The sequence below is a fragment of the Phocoena phocoena genome, chromosome 5, assembly GCF_963924675.1.
Source record: "Phocoena phocoena chromosome 5, mPhoPho1.1, whole genome shotgun sequence".
NCBI lineage: Eukaryota > Metazoa > Chordata > Mammalia > Artiodactyla > Phocoenidae > Phocoena > Phocoena phocoena.
In genome coordinates, this window is record NC_089223.1 from 21,508,154 (window position 1) to 21,521,778 (window position 13,625).

At 43.8% G+C, this 13,625-nt stretch overlaps 1 protein-coding gene across 1 annotated transcript in view; it reads right to left on the minus strand.

Moving 5' to 3' along the window:
• The window catches only part of TBC1D9 (TBC1 domain family member 9), a 113,007-nt gene that overhangs the window by 43,777 nt on the left and 55,605 nt on the right, over positions 1 to 13,625 (minus strand). Inside the window, exons 3-5 of the mRNA XM_065877183.1 lie at positions 9,257 to 9,375; positions 1,839 to 2,067; positions 1,138 to 1,399 (exon numbers count right to left, since the gene is read on the minus strand). Of these exons, the coding sequence (XP_065733255.1) occupies positions 1,138 to 1,399; positions 1,839 to 2,067; positions 9,257 to 9,375 (610 nt within the window). The remainder of the gene's footprint in view (positions 1 to 1,137; positions 1,400 to 1,838; positions 2,068 to 9,256; positions 9,376 to 13,625) is intronic.

Genomic DNA, 13,625 nt, shown 5'->3' on the forward strand with positions numbered 1-13,625 from the left:
AGTTTCTGGCTTCACAGGGCAAAGACAGGCCCTCCCATTCCCTCCCTCCTGTCTCCAAAACCAACTCCATCCTCATCTCATCCTACTTCCTTTCCCTGTTTCAAAGGGAGATGTATCAGCACACATAAGCATCCTTTTCCATGTCCTATGAGATGTCACTTTTAAAATTATTCATTTTCTTCTAGCTTTCTCTCCATGCTCCCTTCTGTCCCTGCACTTAATCCCTCACCAAGAAACTCTTCCCATCTGCCTACTTCATACCATCCTCTGGTCAAATCTTTTTCATTCTACAATGCGCAAGCCCCCTCCTTTCCCACCGAATTTCTTGAAAAAGCAGTCCGTACTGTCCTAATGCCCTTGTCTTGCCTTTCACGTGCTATTCAACCCACTGTAGTAACCCATCTTCTTCTTACTCTATCAAAACATGTCTCAAATCACCAAAAGCGTTTTAATTGCAGTGACTTCTTGTCCGGTACCAGCTGGATGGCAATGATTGCCAATTCCACTTTGATGTCTTGCAGGCAACTCAACACGATAAAACTGAGCCCTCATATCCCTTGGACAAGCTCTTCCTTCCCTCATCCCCACCTCAGTTAGGGGTAATTCCATGCATACCATCACACTTTAGAGCATCAGCTTTTCCCTCGCCTTCTCTCTAGCCCAGATCCAGACTTCCAGGCCTCTCTGCAGCCTCGCTTCATCTCATGCTCAGCCACCTTTCACACGTGTGATGGACTAACTTCCCTCCGTGCTTTTCCCTTTTGCTTCTCCCATCATGTTATTCCCGCTGCCTGAAATATCCATCCTACTGACTCTGAATGAGTAATGTCTACTATGTCTTGAGAGCCCAGCTCCAAGCAGCTCCGCTGAGAGGTCTTTCCTACACACTCTGCCCATCTCCCCATGTGTGTGCTCATAGGAACAGAAGAGGTCCCATCCCATTGTACTGGAGCTGGTCATGTCTGCCTCGCTTAATGAACTGGGAGTGCCTTACGTAGTCTTTTTCAGTTTTGTATCTATACCTGGAAAACTGTTCTGAACCCTTGAAGTTGTTCAGAAAAGGTTAACTTTCATAAAGGAACAGATGTGTTTCTTGTTTCCGAAGTCTGTAAAAGACGCTAAGTCTCTGAAACCTACCGCTTTAGAGCAGACACTTTTTTAGGAGATTTCTTTTTCAGTTTAGGCAGGGATCGATCTTGTTCAAACCCCTCATTGTCTAAGAGTTGCCTCATGGCGATGTTGGCGAGCTGCTCCATTAACTTGAAGGTCTCATTGATGTTGAGGAATACGGAGAAGAAATGTTCGCTGGACCTTGTGCTCACTTTGATCATGTCAGGCAGAAGCAGCGTGGCGTTCTTCTCGAGCTGAGTGATGTCCACCCACCGGATAACCAGCTTGGCTGAGCACAGGGAACAAGGTTGGGTCAACACACAGCTGCTCAAAATCCTTTCGAGATACTGGAAACTAACAACCCTGCCCCCCAATTTCACTGACCTCCTTTGAGTTTATGTGCCCATGTTTATCATTGTTCTGTTTGTTAGTTTTAACAGACAAACCTGGGCCACAAAAATTCTGAGTTACAATTATTACGGATTTAAGTCCATGTCTACTAAATGAATTGTACCTTTGGTGAGTCTTTACTACTTCATAACTAATTTCGTTACAACCGTTGAGCCAAAAATGATTGAATTCAATTGTTAAGTCATCACAAAATAGTGCCGGCTCAGTTACAACTACAGATTTATTATTGTTGATGTTTGGATGTGGTTTATGCGTTCAGGGCAGGCAAACCTCAGTAGACTTTCAAAAGCTTCCCTCTGAAATTCTAGAGAACTCACCTTCCCTTCCCATCAGAAAAGAATAAAAGCAAAGGTGGTTAATACTGAGGTACATCCAACCCTGTCGGGGAACCTTCCCCTTCCAGTAGCTGCAAGAGTAATAGTTGACGAGTTTCTCTTCCTCAGGCATTCCAAACAGCCGATGGAACTTCACGATGGCTTCCTTGAACTTCTCTGTGTCATCATCTTCCTTCACATCATTGATTTTGTTATACTCTGCAATGATGCCCTAAGAAGCGATAAAGCACAAAACACACAACTGGTATCACTATGACTAGAGCTGCTTTTGCCCGTATCTTGTACATAACTGGAAAGGAACAAAAAATTTCTAAGGCCAGAGTTCAAAAAAATTGAATTATTTTCAAAGCCAACTCCCCAATTCTAAGCCAATTAACAAGCAGCATTTATGTCCTAAAAGATTTTCAAAGAGCAATATAGATTTTAATATCTGTTTATTGGTACTAATCATGTTTTTAAGTTCACTTAGAATGAAGCCCATAGTTTTCTTTTACACATGAGGAGATGAAAAGATTTTGCTAGTTCTACTACTTTTCCTAGCTTATCATGATAGACTTATCCCAAAGGTCAACCAACGTCTGCCTTTCTCAAAAACTCAATGAGGGGCTTCCCCGGTGGTCCAGGGGTTAAGAATCCGCCTTCAGGGCTTCCCTGCTGGCACAGTGGTTAAGATTCCTCCTGCCAATGCAGGGGACATGGGTTTGAGCCCTGGTCCGGGAAGATTCCACATGTTGCAGAGCAACTAAGCCTGTGTGCTACAACTACTGAGCCTGTGCTCTAGAGCCTGTGAGCCACAACTGCTGAAGCCCGCGCACCTAGAGCCTGTGCTCCACAACGAGAAGCCACTGCAATGAGAAGCCCTTGCACTGAAACGAAGAGTAGCCCCCGCTTGCTGCAACTAGAGAAAGCCCGCACACAACAACGAAGACCCGACGTAGCCAAAAATAAAATAAATTAAAAAAAAAAAAGGATCCGCCTTCCAATGCAGGGGACTCAGGTTCGATCCCTGGTCAGGGAACTAAGATTCCCACGTGCTGCAGGGCAACTAAGCCCGCACACTGCAACTACTGAGCCCATGTGTTCTGGAGCCCTCACGCCGCAACAAAAGATCCTGTGTGCTACAACTAAGCAACTAAGACCCGATACAGGCAAAAAATAAATAAATATTTTTAAAATAAATAAAAGAATGACATTGGGACTTCCCTGGTGCCCCAGTGGTTAAGACTTCATGCTCCCAATGCAGGGGGCCCGAGTTTGATCCCTGGTCAGGGAACTAGATCCTGCGTGCAGCAACTAAGACCCAGCGCAGGCAAATAAATAAAAAAACAAAAACTCAATGAAATTTCATCATGAATGGAAAGAGAGGAAGAAAGACCAAAACACATGCCACTAACTGACACTGGCCACAGACCCACTGTCTCAGGGCCATGAATGACATCAGGCAACATAGATAAAAGGAACAAGTCACCATTTGAGCAGAAATGGGGTGAATATCGGAGCAAAAATTAGAGTAGACACACAACCTTTAGTCAGTTGTGCAGGAAATAAAATATATACACGGCACGTGACTGGCTTAATCTACTATTTAATCATTATAGTAGCTTGAGAGGCTGTTTCATTGTTACCCAGTTCCTTCATAATTCCCTGAAAAGTGGCTCCTACCTATATCCCTTGACAGAAAACGCTCCTTGGAATTCCACCTTGACTTTGTAATCACCAAATACCTCTCACCTCATCTCCATTTTCTCTGATCACAAGGTAGCTAGAAAAGCATGAGCTTTTGAGCATGGAAGTCTTGGGTTTCGATCCCAAAGGTGTCACTGCATGTCTGTGTGAATCTGGGCAACTTCTCGGGGTCTCCTTGACATGACTGAGCCCTCTGTATTGCAAGGATAGAAAACTGAAATTGCCCTCATACCTAGAATTCCTGCCTCTGGGCTCTTACGCTCCCAGTATATGCTGGATACTCCCTATAAATTTATCTTCCTAAAACTTATTAAAAAACTACAAAATTCTTATTATCAAAATTGTTTCCCTATAATCACCATATAAAATCTAAAATTCTATACCATGCACGTTGTTGATCCAACCAACACTGCAACCTTTGCTCTCACTGTACTACATCTTACAAGATTCCCAACTGTTTTCCTCTGCCTTAGTCAACCTAAGGCACACTCAGGGCCTGAATGTGTCATTTTTGTGCTTTTCTACCTTCTTGCCTGTGGTCCTGCCATTCTGAGTGCCTAAAATCTAGAATCAGACTGTTTTCTGTTTCACTAATCCTACCTAGTCTCAAAGTCTGGTCTAATTCCCACCTCCTTATGAATCCTTCTCCCAGCTATGACTGTCTTTCCCCACATTAAGTACTTTTGATTCTCTCTGCCTGATGTATTGAAATTTATTTTTCAATACATATAATGTCCTGAATTTTATTTTCACTGCCAGACCTTCCACCCTAGTTGCCAGCAGTTGTGGTACTAAGGAGTGATGGTGGGAGGGAGGGGAAGGAGGGCTTTAGTCTTCCATTATCTCCATCACCATTCAATTCTAGTAAAAGAACAGACTATGTAAACAACTATAACAGCAAACACAACCCAAGACAAGTCTCCAGCCTATTCTTCTGATAAGAAGCCAACTTTAGCCCCTTTACATACTCCAGGAATTATCACAATGGCTTCGCTACTGGCATGCCATCAGGCATCTTTCCACACTGTGATATATTTTGTATGGCTACACGCATTCCCACCTTTAAAATGTCCACAGGTTATCAGTGTAAGAGGGAAAAAGTCCAATCTGCATCTCATGCCATAAAACCCCTTTCTTGATCTGCCCAAATCAACCTATCCAGGCTTAGTGTAAATATCCTCTGTGAAACTAACCCAATCCCAAATGAGGACTTGCATTCTCATCTGTGTGTTCTCTTTATATGTTGGCTGAAAGTATTTTGTTTATATGTCCCTCGACCACTAAATATACATTTCAGAAACAAATATAATGCCTCGAACAGTTTTTACCACCAGTATCTAGCAACTAAAAGACATTTAATAAAAGATTATTAAAAGGGTAGGGCTTCCCTGGTGGTGCAGTGGTTAAGAATCTGCCTGCCAGTGCAGGGGACACAGGTGTCAGCCCTGGTCCGGGAAGATCCCACATGCCACAGGGCAGCTAAGCCCGTGCGCCACAACTATTGAGCCTGCGCTCTAAAGCCGGCGAGCCACAACTACTGAAGCCTGTGCGCCGAGAGCCTGTGCCCTGCAACAAGAGAAGCCACGGCAATGAGAAGCCCGTGCACCGCAACAAAGAGTAGCCCCCGCTCATTGCAAGTAGAAGGTCCGCACGCGGCAACGAAGAGCCAATGCAGCCAAGAATAAACAAAATAAATAAAAATTTTTTAAAAGTTTAAAAGGGTGTATGTTGTTTTTCCAAATTAGCATGTATCTTAAGGGGCCATATCTTAGTCTTTATTGTGTCCTGCAGAGTCACAGATTTCTAAGTCTAAAATTGTTTGAGTTAGCAAAATTAACTTGGAAAGCTAAGTACCAAGTTGCTGACACCTGTTCTTTTGTCATATGGGAGGACTGAATGGCTGGCATCGGTAGTAGCAATGTACTTCCCTGAGAGTATCTAAGGTAAGGTTGTTTCCTCTAATTACTTTTGGTGCTACTCCACTGAGAGAATAGAGGTGTTGGCTTTGATGGAGGCCAGGGGAGACCCATTTTGGACCTCGGCTGCTTTGAGGGTGAGCAGGCTTTGGTAGTGTGCTATCCTACGGAACTGTAGACAGCCAGGAGGCAGCATGAGGGCACTGGACCTCTGGGTGGGGAGGAGAAGAAGCCACTTCAGAGAGAAGAGGGATGGAAACACCTTAGCCAGTTGGCACACACATCTACAGCCTATGTGACATTTCAAAGTTATCAGTGCCTTCAGACGGGGAGCCAAAAATATATAAGAATGAAAAGAAGAAATAAATAAATGAATAGATGAAAGGGACTGAATGAGAACCACTAATAAGAAGTAGCAGTTGGGGGGCTTCCCTGGTGGCACAGTGGTCGAGAGTCTGCCTGCCGATGCAGGGGACGCGGGTTCGTGCCCCGGTCCGGGAGGATCCCGTGTGCCGCGGAGCGGCTGGGCCCGTGGGCCATGGCCGCTGAGCCTGCGGGTCCGGAGCCTGTGCTCCGCAACGGAAGAGGCCACAACTGTGAGAGGCCCGTGTACCGCAAAAAAAAAAAAGAAAAAAAAAATTTAGTACAGTAGAAGAAATAAAATAAAAATTGATCAGTCTGTAGAATTTTAATGAGAAACACTGTTGGATCACTTCCTAGAATTCCTCCTTAACCTAGATTTAAAGAAAGGCTTCTATGACTGAACATCCAGATGCTATAATAGAAAAAACTGATGATTTTGACCAAATAAAAATGTAAACTTTGCCAGGCGAAAATTATCATGAGCCAAGTCAAATGACAAACATACATCATTGATACAGGGTTAACAGGCTTTGTATAAAAAGAACTTTTATGGGCTTTCCTGGTGGCGCAGTGGTTGAGAGTCTGCCTGCTGATGCAGGGGACACAGGTTTGTGCCCCGGTCTGGGAAGATCCCACATGCCGCGGAGCGGCTGGGCCCGTGAGCCATGGCCGCTGAGCCTGCGCGTCCGGAGCCTGTGCTCCGCAACGGGAGAGGGCACAACAGTGAGAGGCCCGCGTACCGCAAAAAAAAAAAAAAAAAAAAAAAACTTAAAAAAATATGTATATATTTATTTGGCCGCACCGGGTCTTAGCTGCGGCACGTGGGATCCTCATTGCCGAGTGCGGGATCTTCAGCTGTGGCATGCAGGTTCCTAGTTGTGGTATGCGGGATCCAGTTCCCCGACCTGGGATCAAACCTGGGCCCCCTGCACTGGGAGCGCAGAGTCTTAGCCACTGGACCACCAGGGAAGTCCCAAGAGCTTTTAAAAATTAAAGAAAAATAAGACCAAAGTCTCAGAGAAAAATAGGTAAAAGACATGAACAGTCTACAAACAGGGTTATAAAAACAGCCCTTAAACATAAGAAAAGATGTTTAACTTCACTCATAAATGAGATAAATACAAATTAAAACAATACTAAAACAAGCGTGCCACGGAGCAGCTAGAGCCCATGCACCACAACTACTGAGCCTGCATTCTACAGCCCGCGAGCCGCAACTACTGAGCCCACACGCCACAACTACTGAAGTCCGAGCACCTAGAGCCTGTGCTCCCCAACGAGAGAAGCCACCACAATGAGAAGCCCATGCACCACAATGAACAGTAGCCCCCACTCGCCACAACTAGAGAAAGCCCGTGCACAGCAACGAAGGCCCAACACAGTCGAAAATAAATAAGTAAATAAGTTAAAGAAAAAAAAAAGGCAAATGCAGAGGAGCATATATACAGGGAGCCTTATGTATAAGAATTAAAGAGAAATAAGAAAAATACATATATTTGGCCTATTTTTACAAAAAGAAACACAGGAAGGATAAGCCAGAATAGCAATGAGACTGGTTAACTATGAGGGGTTGCGGGGAGAAGGGTAGCAAGGATGCAGGAGGAGGTAACACTTTTTGAGGAATTTTGACTTTTGGAAGCATGTTAATATCTTCTGTATTCAAAAAAAAATAAAATTAAACTCTCAATGTCAGGAAGAAGAAAGAGCCTAAACTGGAAGGCAAACTGAAACAAATGGCCGATTCCAGGCCTGGGTCAGGGAAGGTACCAGATGAGTCTGGAACACCCCGTTAGACCAGGGTAGGAAGCGCTCAAAAGCGTAGTGGGAGCAAGTCATAAGGACAAAGGAGGCAATTTTTTTTTTTTTTCTTTTTTAGTGTGGTAAAAAAAGATCCAGATATCTTTAGCCTTTCTGTATCATATAAAATTCAGAAGCCAAAAGTATATAAACTTAAACTTATACTTAATAATGAATGTTTCAGGTCTTCCCTGGTGGCACAGCGGTTAAGAATCCGCCTGCCAATGCAGGGGACACGGGTTCGAGTCCTGGTCTGGGAAGATCCCACATGCCACCGAGCAACTAAGCCTGAGAGCCACAACTACTGAGCCTGTGCTCTGGAGCCCACGAGCCACAACTGCTGAGCCCACGAGCCACAACTACTGAAGCCCACATGCCTAGAGCCCATGCTCCGCAACGAGAAGCCACCGCAATGAGAAGCCCGTGTACCCGCAAGAAAGAGTAGCCCCTCCTCGCCGCAACTAGAGAAAGCCTGCGCACAGCAACGACGACCCAATGCAGCCAAAAATAATATATAAATAAATAAATTAATTAAAAATATATAATGAATGTTTCAGTATTTTATCTTAGTTAGAAAAGGAGGCAACTGATAGGGGCTCTAGCCAAATCTGGGAGAGGGTGAGTACCAAAATAAGCCCAGCAATGAAACAGAAGCTACTGAAAAACACAGGAAGCCACAGGTCCATATCAATAATAAACAGATAAAAAGGTAAATAGAGGGAGGGCTCTTGCTTAGAGTGGAAGTGCCAACTACTAAATGTGAGGGAACACTGGAGTTCTTGGAAAATCGTCATTTTGTAAACCATCACAACAAAGATTGGTTCAACAGAAAAAATCACTGATGGATGCTAAAGCAAGGAAGAAATGTTGATAAAGAGCAGGATATTTCTGGAACCTTAAAGTGTCTTCCTACAGAAAATTGCAAGGGTAAAATTAGTAACTCTCCAGGGGAGAAATTGGCTAGCACTTTGCTGGGTTTATATCACCAATGGGTGGTGGACGGGTGTCACGTGCCTCCAGAAAAGACACTCTGGAAAGGACACAGGATCACTTACAAAGTGTCCCATCCAGAAATGCATAATCTGAAGCAAATCATGCAGGGACATCTGACAAAACCCCAAATGAAAAATGTCCTAGGAAAAAAACAACCATACACTTAGAAACAGTAATGTCATAAAAGACAAAGAAAGGCAATTGAATGATCCAGACTGAAGGAGACAAAAAACTAATCCAGTAGCTTCCTAGACTGGATCTTGCACTGGAATGGAAAAAAATGTTATACATGACATTATTGGGTCATTTAACAAAATTGGAATATGTGCCAACTATTATAGTATTCATATTAAATTTACTGCAGGTGATAACTGTTGTTAACACTGTGTTGTTATTTAATAGAAGAGCTCTGTTCTTAGAAATATACACTGAAGCATCTGGAGGAAATTCCTCTAAAATAGAGTAATGGAGCCTACAAATAATAAAGTAAACGGGATAAATTGTTAACAACAGGGGAATATGGGTAAAGGGTCTACAGGTGTGTTTTATACAATTTTTATTTTTGCAACTTTTCTGTGTTTAAAATTCTTTCCAGTGAAAAGATTTTTTTTTTAAAAAAAAGATTCCATGTTAATAAACCACTACCTGTATTTTTCCTCTCACAAATGTGGTGATATCGTTCTCATTTTCAAAGATGGAAAGTGTCTGCAGCAGATTCTGCTCAAGCCATTCCCAGTGTTCGGTTATTTCTTTTCTGGAACCACCTGTACGAATGTAAAATGATAATAATAAATGTCAGCAAGTAAAAGATACTTTAAAAACCAGGCTCACTTCATCCATGTGCAGTGCCATGAAAGGAGAATACTGTTCCCACCAGCTCTGCCTCCAAATGCTTTCTCTCCTTCAGAAGGGACACACAGAAGATGCTGAAGGATGTAGAAGCCCAACGAGTAAGTACTGTGTTATGGTCACGTCTGATCAGGTGAGTCCAGAAACTTTTTGGACAGTCTTTCAGAGTAGAAGGCAGCAACATTTCTCCTGTTCACTTTCTGGATTTAGCCCTATCCCCTTTTCTCCCCCGAGGACCTGCACTTTTCAGGGTAACGCAGATCTTGTAGGATACTAGGTTACAGCTGTTAAGTTGCAACAATGTGAGGGCTCTGGTATGTCACTGGAGAGCTGATGTAACCACCTCCTATAATGGGCAAAAAATGATCCTCACTCCTTTCAATTATGAATGAGATGTGAAAATGGACTATCGCTAGGGAATAGCAGCCCGGCTCTCACCAGCACAGTTGCCCTGAATTCTAACGGGATGAGGTCATCCTCATAGCCTCCATCCAAATCAGAAAGCAGAAGCATAAGTCACCTCGCCTGGCAGCTTCCAAACTGAAACAACCTCAGCCTCGTAGCATAGATAACCTGGCACCCTGCTCTCTACTCACAAATGTAGGGCATAACAGGGATGCCAACACAACGTGTTTGTCAAGACTGTAATAAACTGCCTTCCTTTTTAAAATCTTTTTTTCTTGCTCTGGGGTCATTAATGATCCTGCAGAAGAACAGTGTGTTAGAAATCATCCATATCATATACATAAATTCAGAATTAAAGAATGATTCACCCCTTCAGATGTCTCCTTAGATTTCCAACTTATCTTTTAATTGATTTCTTAAAAATGGCTTCTCTCTGTTCTTTGTCACCAGCAATTCAAAATATCTCAGAATCTCACTCTCGTTCCTGACTGGGAAAGGTCGAAGATACAAATGTGTCCACAATGATACTCAGACCTGTGAGGAACAGAACTAAAATCTCTTGGAGAATAAGAGGCAGGTTTGAGGGGTTTCAGATCCGCTGATCGAGGAAAGGCAAAACCAAACCCAACCAAACCAAACCAAACCCACGTTCATTTTCTTTTACTTTAAGCTTAAGCACCAAAAATTGCCTACATGGAATGCTTCTGTAGAGGATGAAGAGCAAATTTCTGAGGGGAGAGGCAGCCCTACAGAAACACGAAAGAAGAGATTGTCTAGAGCTCTTCACAGGCACTTTCCATGGCTCACTCTTTCGGGGCCATAGTCGACCACATGGAAAAGCAATCAATGACTCAGTACTACGTTGTCATGACAAGAGGTAGAACTCAGGATACCTGGGTTCCCCTCCCTCTCTGCCACCAGCCAGTTGGGTGCCTTTAGACAGTTTGCTTCATCTCTCTCTGTCTCAAACTCTTTACATGTGACATGGAGACAGATAAAAATACCCAACCCCTTACTCATATCAGAGCAATGCTGTAAAAAAAAAACACACGGAATAATGTCTATAGATACACTTTGGCAAGTAGAAAACACTGTTCAGATGCAAAGTACAATGCCCATTTGGAATACTTAGGGAATGAGGCAGCCAGAGAGCTTTAAATATTTTAGACTTTAAAGTTTTCAATAGGGATTGGAAAATTTTCTAAAGCATATCGCACCCTTCCTTGTCTGTAAACAGGTCACTCCCATCACCAGCTGTGACTGGCTGTGATACAGAGCCCAGTCCAGAGTGAATGCCAGCCACGTGCCCTCCAACCGCTGTCCCATCTGTACCTACTGGCAACAGTCAGATGTTCACACCTCAGGACAGAGGCACTTCCGGCCACCCAAGGGACCGCAGGATTTCTGCAGACCCACTGGGCACAATTCCCAGCCTCTGATTTTGCTTCTCCTCCGCCCCTGCCTATGTTGGTCGCAGATGTGCCTTCCAGAGGCCGGTTTGCACACATCCCTTGGCTCAGCTGGGGCAGTCTGGCTGTTGACTGGTATCCCACCATGTGCTACCCTTTACCAGGTGATCACACCAGGTACTTGACCTTGGAGTCCCTGTTATACTGGTGGTGGAATCTAACCACAAGTCAACCTCACTGTTCCTTGGTTATCCTGGACAGAAAAGCCCATCGGCTACAAGACCCAGGGCAGACCAGGTGTGCCCTCACCTTTGCACACACTGCCTTCGGTTTTTTTGGTGCTTATTCATACAGGTCCACCCCCCCCATCACCCCCCAACACACACACACACACAGAACCATGGTGGAGATGGTGTATGCGTACATGCACTCATTCAACAAACATTCACTCGTACCTCCGATTTTCATGGTTATTACATGAAGGTCTATAGAGCTGATCCCCGTCTTCAAGTAGCCATCTCAGCATACTTGCATCGAAGTTCAGGTTTACTACTCACATTGTCCCCCCCTCCCCAACTGCCTTCTCTGTTGCCCCAAGACCTCGTCCTCTTCACCTGCCCCACTGTCCGTCATTTCCACAATCTCCACCTGCCACCACCTAACACGACTACCAGCTCTTTTCTCTACTTCTCATTGCCTGGGATGTAGATCCCCACATTTCTGTCTGTAAATCCCCTCTCCCCACTGCTGCTGTTGTGTTGCTTCTCTGCTATCCTCCATCTCCTGTTGCTTCTCCCACACTTGTCACTGTCACATGAAAAGGCTGGCCTTTTGGAGTCATCACCAGCCGCTCACAGCTCCCATGTATAGGAGAGGCGCTGGGATGTCAAAGCTCAGTATCTTTAGGTTTTCAACTGTTTCAGTTTGCTGGGTGCTTTGGGACCACTCCTATGCTACCAAAGAGGTTTCAGAGGTTTCTTCTGGTTATATCCAGATCTAAGATTCCAAAGTTACAGAAGACTGGGGTGTAGATAAGGAAGAACTTTGCATACCATTATAAGAAACCATTAGCACCATAACTGAGGAAAGAAAAAGACACAATGCCATCAGCCAATGGTAGTTTCAAGAATTAACTATGGATTCCGATCTATACCCAGCAGATACTTTCCAGGGAGAGAAATGTAAATGTACGTTTTACATTTATATTTACTGTGCAAATGTACCATATTCTCTGAACACTTTCCTAAATGCACAAAAAATGAGGACAGGTGTTCAAAGCTCCAGACTCTGGAGACGGGAAGCATGAGGACACCTAAAAGGCAGGGCTGGATTCCCTCCTCCAGCAGACAAGACACATTCTGAAGATGCCAATCTAGTAAAAATTATCTCTGAAAGCAGGTGTCCACTTCTCATCCCAGAACAAACAGAAAGTCCACGGTACCTCTCAGAGATCACAGAGCAAACATCCTGCTAACAGTTCAAGAGCAACTGACACTTTGGCCGGACCACCCTTTAGGAACCAGCAAAACTCCAAAAGAAACATGTTGGGATCCTCAATGTTCCTTATAAATGGCTCTTTCATTTCTCAAGAAAATAAGTACAAGTGCTGTCATATTTAAGCGCCTGGAATTTTCCTTTTGTTACTGTGTGAAGTGAGATAACACAAAGCTCTTTTGCCACGACTCTGAAAAGGGGGCTGGTCTATTTACCCAACAGTTTGAGCAAAATGTGGTAGGCCTCAGAAGAGAAAGGAAGGACTTGGCAGTCAACTTTCTGGAAAGGCTGCATTTACAGAGATACAGCAGGAAAAACAAGCCGACCCGACTGTGCAATCAGCTGAAACAACAAAGAAAGCTGTGTTGGGTATGAGACGCCTTCAGGAAATCCAAGGTAAAGCTTTCTGCTGTGGGAAAAACCAGATCAACACTTGAGGGGGCTTAAGGGTATTTAGAAATTAATTTTGGAAAAATGAGAATCTTTATCATTTGCGGTGTTGCGTTTTGTTTTGTTTTCAGAATACCAGCCACAGGCCCTGTGTGTATACCTGGGCAAAACTTAAAGACTATCTAAGATGATGGAAAATACTAAGTCAGCCTAGTCTAATTTCTCATCTGGGTTGCGATGTACCTTAAAGTGCATGAAGTCCACAAAGAAGCATTAAAAGCGGACCCACAAAATTGATTCTACTGTATCTGGCCTCTGAGGATTAAGAACAAAGGCTTACAGACCCACTGATAGCTATTCAGTGGATATTTTTTTTGTGATGCATGATTAATAATAATCCAATTTGGCCCTGGGACTGCAGCACTGACTTAAAAACCTGAATTCCAGAATATCTAAGATGGTAAATT